At 45.9% G+C, this 15,029-nt stretch overlaps 2 protein-coding genes across 4 annotated transcripts in view; one reads left to right on the top strand and one right to left on the bottom strand.

Moving 5' to 3' along the window:
- Positions 1–164, bottom strand: part of LOC141086200 (uncharacterized) — a 38,377-nt gene extending 38,213 nt beyond the window's left edge. Inside the window, exon 1 of the mRNA XM_073572026.1 lies at positions 35–164. The gene's annotated coding sequence lies outside the window, so the exon portion shown is untranslated. The remainder of the gene's footprint in view (positions 1–34) is intronic.
- Positions 99–14,442, top strand: BBS12 (Bardet-Biedl syndrome 12). 3 transcript variants are annotated; one of them, XM_073572023.1, is made up of 3 exons: positions 99–194; positions 10,307–11,566; positions 11,695–11,991. In XM_073572023.1, the coding sequence occupies exons 1-3, from the start codon at positions 165–167 to the stop codon at positions 11,752–11,754; spliced, it is 1,350 nt and encodes a 449-aa protein (XP_073428124.1). In that variant the 5' UTR covers positions 99–164; the 3' UTR covers positions 11,755–11,991. The 3 variants fall into 3 exon arrangements, with proteins under 3 accessions (XP_073428124.1, XP_073428122.1, XP_073428123.1); XM_073572021.1 differs by having other exon boundaries at positions 10,307–14,442; XM_073572022.1 differs by lacking the exon at positions 99–194 and adding an exon at positions 7,256–7,498 and having other exon boundaries at positions 10,307–14,442.
- Positions 14,443–15,029: the final 587 nt, after the last annotated feature.

Raw genomic sequence — 15,029 nt, forward strand, 5'->3', positions numbered from 1 at the left:
TTCATTGCGTCCAATCGAAAACCCCGCCCCTCACCCGTTTCGTCGTTATTATAAGGCGGGGCTACCCCGCCATGTTCATGGGTCACTGTGTGGCGGGCTCCTTTCAGTACACAAGCGCAATAGTAAAAGCTTTGCGGCTCCATTACCAGGGGTAACAGTTTACCATGCACATACGCAATGAATTTGAGCACGCGGTAAGCTTGTGATTGGACACATACAGAGATGGGGCGTGGCAGTTACAATCACTTCCGATTCGCCGAGTAATAACCAATCAGCGGCAATCTATTTTAAGAGTCAGGGGCTTATACCGGAAGTAAATCCTGTGCAGTGGTTCTCATGGCAACCAAGTAAATGGTCCAGTGTAGTGATGGGAAGTTCGGCTCTTTTTGGTGATCCGGCTCATGCCTGTGAAGTGAGGGCCTCATTCTCCCCTGTGTGACGCAGTGTAGACTGTTACTCAGCATTGCTGCTTCCTCAGATTGTCAGCTCTTGTGATCAGGCTCCGGCTCCTCCTTGGTTGTAGCCTTACCATGTATTGTGGCATTTTTTGTTAATGTCCTTTGTGAATTAGTAAGTGCTGTGATATGTGTTGGTGCACCTGATGCAAACGCAGGTCCGTGCGTCCCTATGTTAAGGGATCTAATCCGGATCAGGATCCATCAGGATTGCTACACATCACAACGCACCGTACCAAAACATTAGTGGGCTGTATCATACTGTGCTGGGGGGGGGGGCTATATACCATGCTGGGGGGGGGGGCTATATACCAAGCTGTGCTGTATTATACCATGCTGGAGGAGGGGCTATATACCATGATGGGCTGTATTATACCATAATAATAATAATCTTTATTTATATAGCGCCAACATATTCCGCAGCGCTTTACAGTTTAACAGTTTCAAAACACAAGTCATAAGTAACAACACTAACTATACAATAATTAAAGCAAAATAAGACGAAATAAGACGACCCTGCTCGTGAGAGCTTACACTCTACAATGAGGTGAGGGAGATACAGAGTACAGGTGTGTATTTACAATTGTGTATTTACAATGATGGTCCAGCCATCTTGCGGGAGTGAAGGATGGATGGAGATAGTGAATGGGCTACACACGCACACTTACACAGAGAATGACTTTGATTAGTGAATGTGATAGGCCGCTCTGAACAGGTGTGTTTTGAGGGAGCACCTAAAACTATGCAAATTGTGGATAGTCCTGATTTCTTGGGGTAGAGCATTCCAGAGGATAGGAGCAGCACGGGAGAAGTCTTGGAGTCGGGAGTGGGAGGTACGGATTAGTGCAGAGGTTAGTCGAAAGTCGTTTGCAGAGCGCAGCGATCGGCTAGGCCGATAGACAGAAATGAGAGAAGAGATGTAAGGGGGTGCCGCACTGTGGAGAGCTTTGTGGGTGAGAACAAGTACTTTGAATTGGATCCTATAATGAATGGGCAGCCAATGTAAGGACTGGCGAAGAGCGGACGCGTCCGAGTACCGATTACCCAGATGGACGATCCTGGCCGCTGCATTAAGTATGGACTGGAGAGGGGATAGTCGAGTGACGGGGAGGGCAATTAATAGAGCGTTGCAGTAATCCAGGCGAGAGTGGATCAATGCAACAGTGAGGGTTTTTGTTGTTTCCATAGTGAGAAAAGGGCGGATTCTAGAGATGTTCTTTAGGTGTAAGCGGCAAGAGCGGGCAAGGGATTGTATATGGGATGTGAAGGAGAGATTGGTGTCAAACATAACACCCAGACAGCGCGCCTGCTGCCGGGGTGTTATTGTGGTACCACCCACGGAGAGGGAAATGTCAGATTTAGGGAGGTTAGTAGACGGCGGGAGCAGAAGAAGTTCAGTTTTGGAGAGGTTGAGTTTCAGATAGAGAGCGGACATGATATTGGAGACTGCGGACAGACAGTCACTGGCGTTCTGTAGTACAGCGGGGGTAAGGTCGGGGGAAGACGTGTATAGTTGTGTGTCAGCATAAAGATGGTACTGAAAGCCAAATCTGCTGATGGTCTGTCCAATTGGGGCCGTGTAGAGAGAGAAAAGAAGGGGGCCAAGGACTGAGGTACCCCAACAGCAAGAGGAAGAGGAGATGACGTGGAGCCAGAGAACAAAACACTGAAGGAGCGGTCAGAGAGATAGGAAGAGAACCAGGAGAGTGCAGTGTCCTTAATGCCTAGTGACTGGAGCCTAGAGAGTAGGAGATGGTGGTCAACAGTATCGAAAGCTGCAGATAGGTCAAGAAGAATGAGCAGAGAGTGGTCACCGTTATGTTTTGCTGTCAGAAGGTCATTGGTCACTTTGATGAGTGCAGTTTCAGTCGAATGTAGGGGGCGGAAGCCGGACTGTGAAGGGTCTAGAAGGGAGTGAATGGAGAGGTAACGGGTAAGGCGGGAGTAAACTAGGCGTTCCAAAAGTTTAGAGATGAAGGGGAGATTGGAGACTGGTCTGTAGTTGTTTGTGCAGGATGGGTCGAGAGCAGGTTTCTTTAGTAATGGAGTAACGATGGCGTGTTTGAAGGAGGATGGGAAAATGCCCGAGGAGAGGGAGAGATTAAAGATTGTAGTTAGGTGGGTTGTGACGACTGGAGGAGATGTGAGGGAATGGGGTCGGTAGTGCATGTAGTCGGACGGGAAGAAGAGAGGAGTCTGGAGACTTCTTCTTCTGTGATGGGATCAAATGTGGAGAGTGAGCCAGGGGAGATGCAGGAAGGGATGGGAGTCACAGCACTTGGTGGTTGGGATCAGATTTCTTGACGGATATTATCTATTTTTTCTGTAAAGTGGGAGGCCAGGTCATCAGCACAAATGTCTGTGATAGGGGCTTGTGCTTTTGGCCTGAGGAGGGAGTGAAAAGTGTCAAAAAGTTTCTTGGGGTTGTTGGCTAGTGAGGAGATCAGGGTGGTGAAGTAGGTCTGTTTGGCAAGGTGAAGGGCAGCGTTATAGGTTCTTAACATAAAATTGAAGTGTATGGAGTCTTCTGGTGTGCGGGTTTTTCTCCATAGGCGTTCAGCATGGGCTGGGCTGTACAGCTGGGCTGTATTATACCATGCTGGAGGAGGGGATATATACCATGATGGGCTGTATTATACCATGCTGGGGGGCTATATACCATACTGGGCTGTATTATACCATGCTGGGGGGCTATATACCATGCTGGGCTGTATTATACCATGCTGGGGGGGCTATATACCATGCTGGGCTGTATTATACCATGCTGGGGGGGCTATATACCATGCTGGGCTGTATTATACCATGCTGGGGGGGCTATATACCATGCTGGGCTGTATTATACCATGCTGGGGGGGCTATATACCATGCTGGGCTGTATTATACCATGCTGGGGGGGGGCTATATACCATGCTGGGCTGTATCATACCATGCTGGGGGGGCTATATACCATGCTGGGCTGTATCATACCATGCTGGGGGGGGGTTATATACCATGCTGGGCTGTATTATACCATGCTGGGCTGTATTATACCATGCTGGGGGGGCTATATACCATGCTGGGCTGCATTATACCATGCTGGGGGGGCTATATACCATGCTGTGCTGTATTATAACATGCTGGGGGGTTATATACCATGCTGGACTGTATTGTACCATGCTGGGGGGGCTATATACCATGCTGGGCTGTATTATACCATGCTGGTGGGCTATATACCATGCTTGGCTGAATTGTACCATGCTGGGGGGGCTATATACCATGCTGGGCTGTATTATACCATGCTGGGGGGGCTATACACCATGCTGGGTTGTATTATACCATTCTGGGTTGTATTATACCATTCTGGGGGGGGCTATATACCATGCTGGGCTGTATTATACCATGCTGGGCTGTATTATACCATGCTGGGCTGTATTATACCATGCTGGGTTGTATTATACCATTCTGGGGGGGCCATATACCATGCTGGGCTGTATTATACCATGGTGGGCTATATACCATGGTGGGTTGTATACCATGTGTTGCTGGGCTATACACTATGCGGCTGTGTTATATACCATGGGGGTACATTTTACATTATATTTTATAAGGGCAGGCTGTGTTATATAATATGGGGGGGGCTACATTATATTCTATGGGGAGGTGGGCTGTATTATATTCTATTTGGGGCTACATTATATTCTATAGGGGGGCTGTATTATATTCTATGGGGGCTGCGTTATATCCTATGAGGTGGTTGCCATATATTCTATGGAGGGGCTGCATTATACTATAGTGTTCTGTTTTCTGGCTCCACTTCATCTCCTCTTCCTCTCACTGTTGGGGTACCTCAGGGCTCAGTCCTTGGCCCCCTTCTCTTCTCTCTCTATACGGCCCCAATTGGACAGACCATCAGCAGATTTGGCTTTCAGTACCATCTTTATGCTGATGACACACAACTGTACACATCATCCCCTGACCTTACCTCTGCTGTACTACAGAACGCCACTGACTGTCTGCAGTCTCCAACATCATGTCTGCTCTCTATCTGAAACTCAACCTCTCCAAAACTGAACTTCTTCTGCTCCCACCATCTACTAACCTCCCTAAATCTGACATTTCCCTCTCTGTGGGTGGCACCATAATAACACCTCGACAGCAGGCGCGCTGTCTGGGTGTTATGTTCGACTCCGATCTCTCCTTCACCTCCCATATACAATCTCTTGCCCGCTCATGCCGCTTACACCTAAAGAACATCTCTAGAATCCGCCCTTTTCTCACCATGGAAACAACAAAAACTCTCACTGTCGCCCTGATCCACTCCCGCCTGGACTACTGTAATGCTCTATTAATTGGCCTCCCTCTCACTCGACTCTCCCCTCTCCAGTCTATCCTTAATGCAGCAGCCAGGGTTGTCCATCTGGCTAATCGTTACTCAGACGCGTCCGCTCTACGCCAGTCGTTACACTGGCTGCCAATTCATTACAGGGTACAATTCAAAGTACTTGTTCTCACCCACAAAGCTCTCCACAGTGCGGCACCCCCTTACATCTCCTCCCTCATTTCTGTCTATCGGCCTAACCGACCGCTGCGCTCTGCAAATGACTTTCGACTAACCTCTGCCCTAATCCGTACCTCCCACTCCCGACTCCAAGACTTCTCCCGTGCTGCGCCAATCCTCTGGAATGCTCTACCCCAAGATATTAGGACCATCCACAATTTGCATAGTTTTAGGCGCTCGCTCAAAACACATTTGTTCAGAGCGGCCTATCACATTCAGTAATCAAAGTCAGGTTTGTGTGTGTGTAGCCCATTCACTATCTCCATCTAACCCCCACCCCCTGAAGATGGCTGGACCGTCATTGTAAATACATCATTGTAAATACAAACCTGTGCTTTGTATCTCCCCCACCTCATTGTAGATTGTAAGCTCCACGAGCAGGGTCGTCTTATTTCGCTTTAATTATTGTATTGTTAACGTTGTTACTTATGACTGTTGTGTTTGAAACTGTTCAACTGTAAAGCGCTGCGGAATATGTTGGCGCTATATAAATAAAGATTATTATTATTATTATATGGGGGACTGCATTATATTCTATGGGGAGGTGGGCTGTATTATATTCTATTTGGGGCTACATTATATTCTGTAGGGGGGCTGTATTTATTATATTCTATGGGGGCTGCATTATATCCTATGAGGGGGTTGCCATATATTCTATGGAGGGTCTGCATTATACTATATGGGGGGACTGCATTATATTCTATGGGGGGTTACATTATATTCTATACAGATATTATATCCAGCCCTGCATAGACTCAATATTAGATAACAAATAACTTTGTTGCCCTATGAAGGGGGGCCCGAAAAATTTCTTGCACAGGGGCCCACTACAGTCTATGTCTGCCCCTGCACTAGTGTGAACGCAGCCCCTAACCAGGAGCCCCCATACATGCTCCCAATACATTTTATTATCATTACCACAGCATAGCACAGGGCACAAGCCCTTCTAGTGAGGCAGGAAAGATCACTGTATGACAGAGCAGCATGCGGGCATAGTCTATATTATGTCTGCAGACTGGTCCCATACAGCACATCCCTCGCTTCCGAGCATGCTCAGTGCCGCAAAACGGATTCCTGCACACGGAAGCACATGGATCCGTGTTGTCCTGGATCCGTGCTCCATAGAGCTCCATGTTAATTCCAGACGTGTAGCTGCGGATCCGTGCGTCTCCATGCGCCTGCGTGTTTTTCAGATGACACAAAACTGCAACAAGCAGCGTTTTTGTGCATCTGATAAAATATGCAGACATGCGGATCTGCGGGAAAACGGTGACAACTGGATGCACACGCAAGTCCCATCCGCCACCACTGAAAGTCAATGGAGACGAAAACGAATCCGTGTGCATCCAAAATATGCAAGTGTGAGACCAGCGTAACCCTATATAATGATTGGGGCTGGCCCGGGATCTCTCCACAGGTTTTGCCTAAAATCACTTTATATTACTTCCCCTACCCTTAGGGCTCATACTCACTAGCGAGATACTCGGACGATTCTTGTGCGAGTCTCACGCATGGAAACCTGGCACTGCCCTGGGACTGGAGCGTGCGGCTGCATAGAAGTACATGTAGCCGCACGCTCCGGTCCGAGTGCTGGCGGCAGTGCCAGGTTTCCATGCGTGAGACTCGTACGAGAATCACGTGCGTCCCTCACAAGTGAGTGTGAGCCGTTAGCAGCAACAACTGCCGCCGTCTCTCCTCCTCCCTGCAGTGTTGTCCTGAATCCTCCTGGCCCTGCGATCAGCGGGATCGTTACATAGCGGCACTAACGCAGTAACGGATGAGGTAACGCCCCCATTGGCCGCAATGCTACTAACGCATCCAAAATCGGCCTGATGCGTTACTTCATGGCGCCCCCACAAATGCTGCAGACCGCGCTCCAGGGGGCGTCATGAAGTAACGCATCAGGCCGATTTTGGATGCGTTAGTAGCATTGCGGCCAATGGGGGCGTTACCTCATCCGTTACAGTGTTAGTGCCGCTTTGTAACGATCCCGCTGAACGCAGGGCCATAAACGCAATGTGAACCCGGCCTCACACTATGAGATGATGATATACCTAACAATGTGCGGAGTCTCTCCTCCTACACACACCATATACTGTGTGTATACGCCAGGGAGGAGGGGACAGGAAAGTGGAGCTTTATTCGGGACTAAAGGTAACGCACAGCTCATTGCAGATGATGATGATGACAATGTGCTGCGGCCCTCCTCTTACACAGTCACACACTATATATGCCATGGAGGAACTGGCAGGATATATTTGGGACTGAAGGGTTAACTCTCGTGCATTTATCCACAGCTCCTCCTCTCCTGACTGCTCCTCCCCCAGATGAGTCACAGTCAGGATTCACTGCTTCCAGGCGCCAGAAAAAAAAAACCGGCTCATTCACCCTGCAGAGCCGGCTCATTTCGGTCACAGCAGGGAGCCGGCTCTTTGTATCGGATCGTTCACGAACGATACATCACTAGTCCAGTGCTGAAGGCGGCTGTACCGGCGCGAAAACCCAGGTAGGGAGAGCTGAGCGGCCTGCAGGGGTCGGAGAGCCAGTAGTGTGTGGCGTCTCCTGCAGTGCTGGGTGTCAAAAGGCCCCGTCACACTAAGCGACTTACCAGCGATCCCGACACTGATATCACGGTGTCAGGATCACTAGTAAGTCGCTATGTGATCGCTGGTGAGCTGTCACACAGACAGCTTCACCAGCGATCAGCACAGCGATGCCGAGCGCCCGGCATCGCTGGCTATCGCTGTAGAAAATAGATTCAAAATAAAAAATATAGTTATTCTCACCTTCCGACGTCCCGTTCAGCCATCCTGCCTCTCTCCACGCTCCGGTCCCAGTGAGCCTTTGCGAGAATGACCGCGAGATGTCACGGTCTCGCGGGATAACAAAGTCTCGCGGTCATTTGTGCAAAGGATCACTGGGACCGGAGCGTGGAGAGAGGCAGGATGGCTGAACGCGACATCGGAAGGTGAGAATAACTATATTTTTTATTTTTTTTATTATTTTTTACACCTGATCGCTGGTCTCCCGCCTGTCACACACAGCGATGCATGCTGGCCAGCGGGAGACCAGCGACCAAAGAAATGTCCAGAGGTTTCTTGCAGCGATCAGCGATACCGGCAGGGGGGCCGCTCGCTGATCGTTGTCACACACAGCGATCTCGCTGGTGAGATCGCTGTTACGTCACAAAAGTTGTGACTCAGCAGCGATCTCGCTACCGAGATCGCTTAGTGTGACGGGGCCTTTACACAAGGTGGCGTCAGATTTTGTGATAACACTTTAGAGGGGCTCACAGACTTGTAGCAGTGGTCTATTGATAGTGGCGCCCACCATATACACACAACTGGAGCCTGCCGTCCTTTCCTCTGTAATCCCACAGCATGGCTTTATATGGCCTGAAGGGCCTGTCTCCCTAAGCGATAGCTCTAGCAATATCGCTATAACTTGTGACGTTATAGCGATATTGCTAGCGATATCGCTGTGTGTGTTACTTACCTATGACCCGCTCCCCCGGCTGGACTGTTTCTCGTCATCAGCTTCCTGCGGCGCTTCCTGTGGAGCGACGAGCGTGGAGCCGGGCGGGAGGACGCAGGATCGCCTAGTGTGACAGGTAAGTAGCGATCCCCGTCCCCAGCGATGTCGCTGGTGAGATCTGCCTGTGTGGCAGCTCACTAGTAACCACTTAGCGATGCACCAGCGATCCTGACCGCGTCATATCGCTGGTCGGGATTGCTGGTGCATCGCTAAGTGTGACAGTACCTTGAGTCCTGGTGTTCCCTGAGGCGCAGTCTGTCATTGGGCCTCACATGAGTACCAATATAGCAGCCATGGGGCGCTCAGCCGGCTGCTGTCTGCCATGGTGAGCCATTGGCATTGTGGACTGATGAGAAAATGGAAAACGGTCTTGGGAGCGCAGGAAAGAGACTCAGACAAGAGATGGGTTTAAACCACAACGCGTTTCGACGTAGGATCCGTCTTCATCAGGTGGAAGACAGATCCTACGTCAAAACGCGTTGTGGTTTAAACCCATCTCTTGTCTGAGTCTCTTTCCTGCGCTCCCAAGACCGTTTTCCATTTTCTCATTGCTCCTATCCTCCATTGGAGGTTTTCGGCTGGAGCTGCGGTGGAGACCTGACAGCCTAGTCTGCCCCTGGATTGCTTTCTAAGCGCTCTTTTATGACTGCTTATCACTGACTCTTATTGGCATTGTGGATGACAGCTACACTTAATTGCCACTCAGATACTGGCAGCGCCACCTGTATGATTTAGCAGCTGCACTCAGTGCTGTTGAGACACTTATCGGCGATATAACAGCCGGCATGTGCCATGTGTGGAGGGAGATTAGCACCCATGACCCTACACACGGTGTACTAAGGGATCAACGGGTCAACTACTGAGTTACCTCTGCTAGGTGGCACGTGAAAGGTTTCTTTCCTTCCAGGAGTGAGTTAAAGCAGCACTCCAGCAAATCTTTTATTTCAGCGTTGGAGTGGTACTAAAAGTTCCCTGTCCCTAGTACTATACTCACCAGCTGCTCCTGACGCCTCTCCGCTCCTACACCGCTTCTTGTGACCACAACTTCTGACTAACTGGAAACCAGAGGTATCTGTCATAAGCTCTCAATGTAAACCTATGAGACCCTCAGTGTGGCCTCGTTCTAGCTCTCATAGACTTACACTGAGAAGTGATCTCCGTCTCGTCCAGTAAACACTGGGGCGATCTGGCAGGTCACAACCTGCAGAAGGCCAACCTGAGCTATGCTGAGAATGTATAAAGATGGGGGCTGTGAAGTGTAAGCCTAGTTACAGGGAACGTAGATTAGTGACACCACTCCAGCAGTAAAATAAAAGGACTGAAGTGGTGCAATGATCTTTGTAACGGCAGTATAACCTTTCAGTTATTGTGCTGGACAAATTATAATTAGTTTCAGTCAGTCCAGAGACCTTTTTCCTAACATTATTGCTTGCTCAGAATTAATTGGTACTTTGAGTCCTTAGGTAATAATAACGGTGCCCATACATGTAGCAGTTTGTCCCTAACAGGAGCCAAAAACCCACACAATTTACTGTGAAGTGCCATGCTGTTGGCAGTTGCTGCAGTTTTCAGCTGTGCCGTAATTCCGCATAGTTCTTCTGTTCTGCATCTGTACTGGCCACACATAAAAACTCATTGCAGAAACATGCAGTTCACAGTAGTTCTGCACGCTTCTTGCTAAAAGTCAGTACATTTATGGGCAGTCGTGCTTGCTACCATTGGAGAACCTATTTACAGCTAGATATGACCACCAGAATAAATTCATTCTTTTCAACCTTAGGCCATCATGTCTACTATGAACTTAAGAAGCCACTTGGGATTGATTGAATTATGTAACTTCTCATCTTCAGTGAAGACCTTCCTAGGACCACAAAAATCATACAAGTTTATTTACGATCCGGACACTCAAGAAAGCTCTTTGACTTGCTCAGCATTTAGACTTCTGGAGAGTCTAGATTTATCCGGTGCAGTTGGCCAACTCCTTAATGAAACTATTCAAGCCCATCACAAAGCTTATAAGACCGGTACAACAACTCTGTTTTTCCTTATTGGAGAATGGAGCAAAGCTGTTCTTGAATGCCTTCACCACGGCGTTCCTATTTCATTGATTGTCTCAGTAATGGTAGAAGGGCTGAATTCTTGTATCGAAAGCCTCAAAGCTTTACACATACCGCTTCATAATGTACTTGCTACAAAGCAGATCTCAAGTCATAGGACATCTGTACTGGATGGAAGACGTGATATTATTTATAATCATGGAAATCATCACATCTCATCTTCTCGAAGTGACTCCTTTGACATTAAATGCCTAGGAGGACGCATTCCTAATGCAGTAAAAAATGTAGATATTATTCAATCTAGTAGAGGAAACATAAGTAGTAATTTATGCCAGATGAGCAAACTGTCACATAGTAGACACTTCTCAAGCCCAAAAGTAAGCAATTTTCAGGATCCTTCACAAACCAGTTGCCATAGTTTGGAAAATGTAACAAAGTCATTGAGTCATGGAAATTGCGAGGCAATGGAACTCGTAAAGAAGGCTGCTATTCTTATGCTTGAAAACACTCCTGAAATTTTTGTGACCAAAGATCTCTTCAAGGTGTCCTATGTAAACATTTGCATTTTAAGAGGTCTTTCAGAATTGAACTCAAGTGCTACTTTTGGATATGTTACTTTAGTAAGACCCGAGTATGCTACCATTGTTCAAAAGTTTGAGGGCAAACCTTTAAGAGTTCTTCTTTTGGATGGAGAACTGACAGAAAAGTATAGACATCTTGGCTTTAATATGGCAACAAATCTAAAATTGGTATCTAAATGTGCAGATCATGTAAATTCATCTAAGGAGTCATGGATAGATAAAGCATGTCAGAAAATTGTTCAAGCCAATATAAACTTAATTTTAGTGAGGGATGATGCCTGTCCACAGCTTATAATGCAATGTATTCATAGGAATATTCTTATTATTACTCATGTAAAGCCAAATGTTCTTCAGGCATTTAGTGACTGCACAGGCGCAGAACCAGTGACCTATCTCACACAGGTAAGGAACCATAGCATAGGCTGTGAGGTGTTTGCCAAAATATTTCCACAGGGGAGTTCAGAACCAAACCAAGCAATTGCTGTGAATCTCCATGCACATGGGATTAATCTTGTCACTGTTGTGTTAAGTTGCAGGCTATTTCCCAAAATGAAGGTCATGGAAGATCAGTTTTGGACTTGTTCTTATAAGCTATATAATGCTCTTCTTGATCAAAAAGTATTTCCTGGAGGTGGAGCTGTTGAATTATTCTGTCTAAATCATCTCCAAAAACTTGAGAAAACGCTTGTACCCACTAGCTCAATCAGTAGAGGATCACTGTCCTGCACATCATCATGGTTGTCCAGCTCTGTTGTCTATTACCAATCCTTTGTCTATAAATGCTTTGCTAATGGATGGATTAAATATCTTTCTACTCTTCTTTTTAACATGGGTGAATATTCTTCAGAATTACAAGCTATGACTATTATACAAAATGAACTCAAAAACATCAGTGCTTGCTCTTCTCCTTCGTCATATGTGTTTAATGAGTACTTCAAGAAGGTTTTAAAGGGTGAGAGAGAATTTCTCACTGATCATAGACTGGTCACAGTGTATGATAATGTTATTCCAAAGGTTGAGGCTTGGCGTAGTGCTCTGCATCTAGTTCACATTGTGCTTCAGACAGATGCAGAGATTATTACTGGTTCTAAGGTTTCAACAAACCGGGTAACTACGGGACAGTCTGTAATTGACGATTATCAATTTCTCTGATTCAAGGGTAACTTTTCTCCTTGCGGAGAGTGACATGTTGAGCATGCCGAGATAAGGAGACTTTTAAGCTGCAATGCTCCTCTGGGAAATATGCAAATTGTCTCTTCAGAGAGGAAGAGGACTAGAATTCTAGTTCTAGCTATAGGAAGTATTATTATTGTTATTTATATAGCACCATGGAGTCAATGGTGCTGTACATGAGAAGGGGTTACGTACAAATTAAAGATATCACTTTATCAAGTTGCAATCCTAAAAGTCAATGTGGACCCTTTAACGAGCCGTGTCATTTGGCACTAGAGTTTTAGTCCTCCTCCTCTCTGAAGCGTCTGATGTTTAAGTAAATTTTGCGATTAGACCTACAGTTGAAACCAGAAGTTTACATACATTATATAAAAAGACATATATCCATGTTTTCTCAATATCTGACATGAAATCAGAATAAACCTTTTCCGATTTAAGTCAGTTAAGAATTATCATAATCATTAATATTTGTCAAATGCCAAAATAATGAGCGAGAGAATGTTTTAAGGCATTTTTATTACTTATTGCAAAGTCAAAAGTTTACATACATTTGATTAATATTTGGTACGATTGCCCTTAAACTGAATGACTTGGGTAAAACGGTTGGGATATCCTTCCACAAGCTTCTTACAATAGTTGGTCGGAATTTGGGCCCATTCCTCCTGACAAAACTGGTGTAATTGATCCAGATTTGTAGGTCGCCTTGCTCTCTCCAGCCTTTTTAGCTTTGCCCATAAAGTTTCAATAGGATTGAGATCAGGGCTTTGTCATGGCCACTCCAAAACATTGACTTTGTTATCCTTAAGCTACTTTGTTACCATTTTGGCATTATGCTTCAGGTCCTTGTCCATTTGGGAGACCCATTTCTGCCCAAGCTTTATCTTCCTGACTGATGTCTTGAGTTTTTGCTTCAGTATTGCCACATAATCTTCTTTTCTCATGATGTCCTTTTGTGATGGGCACCAGTCCCTCCTGCAGCAAAACAACCCCGCAACATGATGCTGCCAACCCCGTGTTTCACATTTGGGATGGTGTTCTTAGGCTTCCAAGCTTCTCCCTTTTTCCTCCAAACGTAACGATGGTCATTATGCCAAAAAAGTTAAATTTTAGTTTCATCAGACCACAGGACATGTCTCCAAAAATTAAGGACTTTGTTTCTGTGTGCAGTTGCAAACATTAATCTGGCTTTTTATGTTTCTTTTGAAGTAATGGCTTATACCTGGCAGATTGGTCTTTCAGCCCATGTTGGTATAGAAGTCGTTTCACTGTGGATATTGACACAAACTTACCAGCTTCTGCCATCATCTTCACAAGGTCTTTTGCCCTTGTCCTTGGGTTGATATGCACATGTCGGACCAAAGCACGTTCATCTCTGGGACACAGAACCCATCTCCTTCTTGAGCGGTATGATGGCTGGACATTCCCATCTTGTTTGTACTTGCATATAATTGTTTGTACAGATGAATGAGACACCGTCAGTTATCTTGAAATTGTACCCAAGGATAAGCCAGACTTCTGCAAGTCCACAATTCTCCTCCTGATATCTTTCACAAAGAAGCATTGTGTTTCAGGTGTGCATTAAAAACATCCACAGGTGTGTCTCTAATTAACTCACATGTTGCCAAAAATATCAGAAGCTTCCAAACACATGCCATTATCATATTTGCAGTCTAGGATTGTTTAGAGGCATAGTATTCTTAGTGTATGTAAACTTTTGACTTTGCAGTAAGTAATAAAAATGCCTTAAAACATTCTCATGCTCTCATTATTCTGGCAATTGGCAAATATTAATAATTATGGTAATCTTAATTGACCTAAAACGGGGAAGGTTTATTCTGATTTCATGTCACATATTGAGTAAAACATGCATGTGTGTCTTTTTATAGAGTATGTAAACTTCTGGTGTCAACTGTAGGTAACATACGATAGTGTGTGCTGTTTTTTTAGGATGTCATACAAATTCAGTAATTTATTATGACAAATTATCACATCTACAATGTGAAGTACAGTATCATTCAAAAGCTTTTGCACAACTCATCAATTTGAATTGTTATGTAGATTGAGTTTCAGTGGAAAAAATAAACTTAAAATTTGACAAGGACAAAGATTTGTCAGGCTGTTTGTCAATCCCTCTCGTGAGAGAAGTTGGCTGCAAAATATTTTTGTAATCAGTAACATTCTGAGGGAAAAAAATGTGTATGCATGAAAATTCTGAAATCTCATAGCCTTTGCTGCTACTGTAAAGCGCAGCTTAACATTTGCGTGAAAAAAACAGCAATAACGCAACGTGTGAACATAGCCTAAGGTGCCTGAAGTGAAATGGTTTTTGTTGAATATTATATATAGGTGATAAACACTGAATGTCCAATTTATTTGAGAATGTCTCCACGTTCAGGATTCCCTGCGCTCCGCCCAAAGCGCCGCCCCCTGCTGTTCGCGCGGTGATTCCGGACATGTTCATTAAACACATGCAGAATCATCGCAGCGTATTCATAGACTGGGTTATTTATCCTGCAGAGACAGAGCGGTCTGTGGTCTGGAAAGACGCGCCACATGTCCGGTTACCCATGGCCGCCAGATGCGGCCCTACATGCTTAGTGGAGATGGCATGTCATAAAATCTCCACTATGCTGTAACATCTGGACGCTGCGGATTGGACGCTGCGGCTGTATGCAGTGTCCAATCCGCAGCA

This window comes from Dendrobates tinctorius, unplaced genomic scaffold, assembly GCF_039654945.1.
Source record: "Dendrobates tinctorius isolate UK_male_01 unplaced genomic scaffold, ASM3965494v1 ptg000030l, whole genome shotgun sequence".
NCBI classification, from domain to species: domain Eukaryota; kingdom Metazoa; phylum Chordata; class Amphibia; order Anura; family Dendrobatidae; genus Dendrobates; species Dendrobates tinctorius.

What these genes read in the sequence shown, in the direction of transcription:
- BBS12 (XM_073572021.1), top strand. Translation starts at nt 165, where the DNA reads ATGCACATACGCAATGAATTTGAGCACGCG. An exon ending in GCAATGAATTTGAGCACGCG is followed by an intron (nt 195 to 10,306) that starts GTAAGCTTGTGA and finishes TTTCAACCTTAG; the next exon opens with GCCATCATGTCTACTATGAA.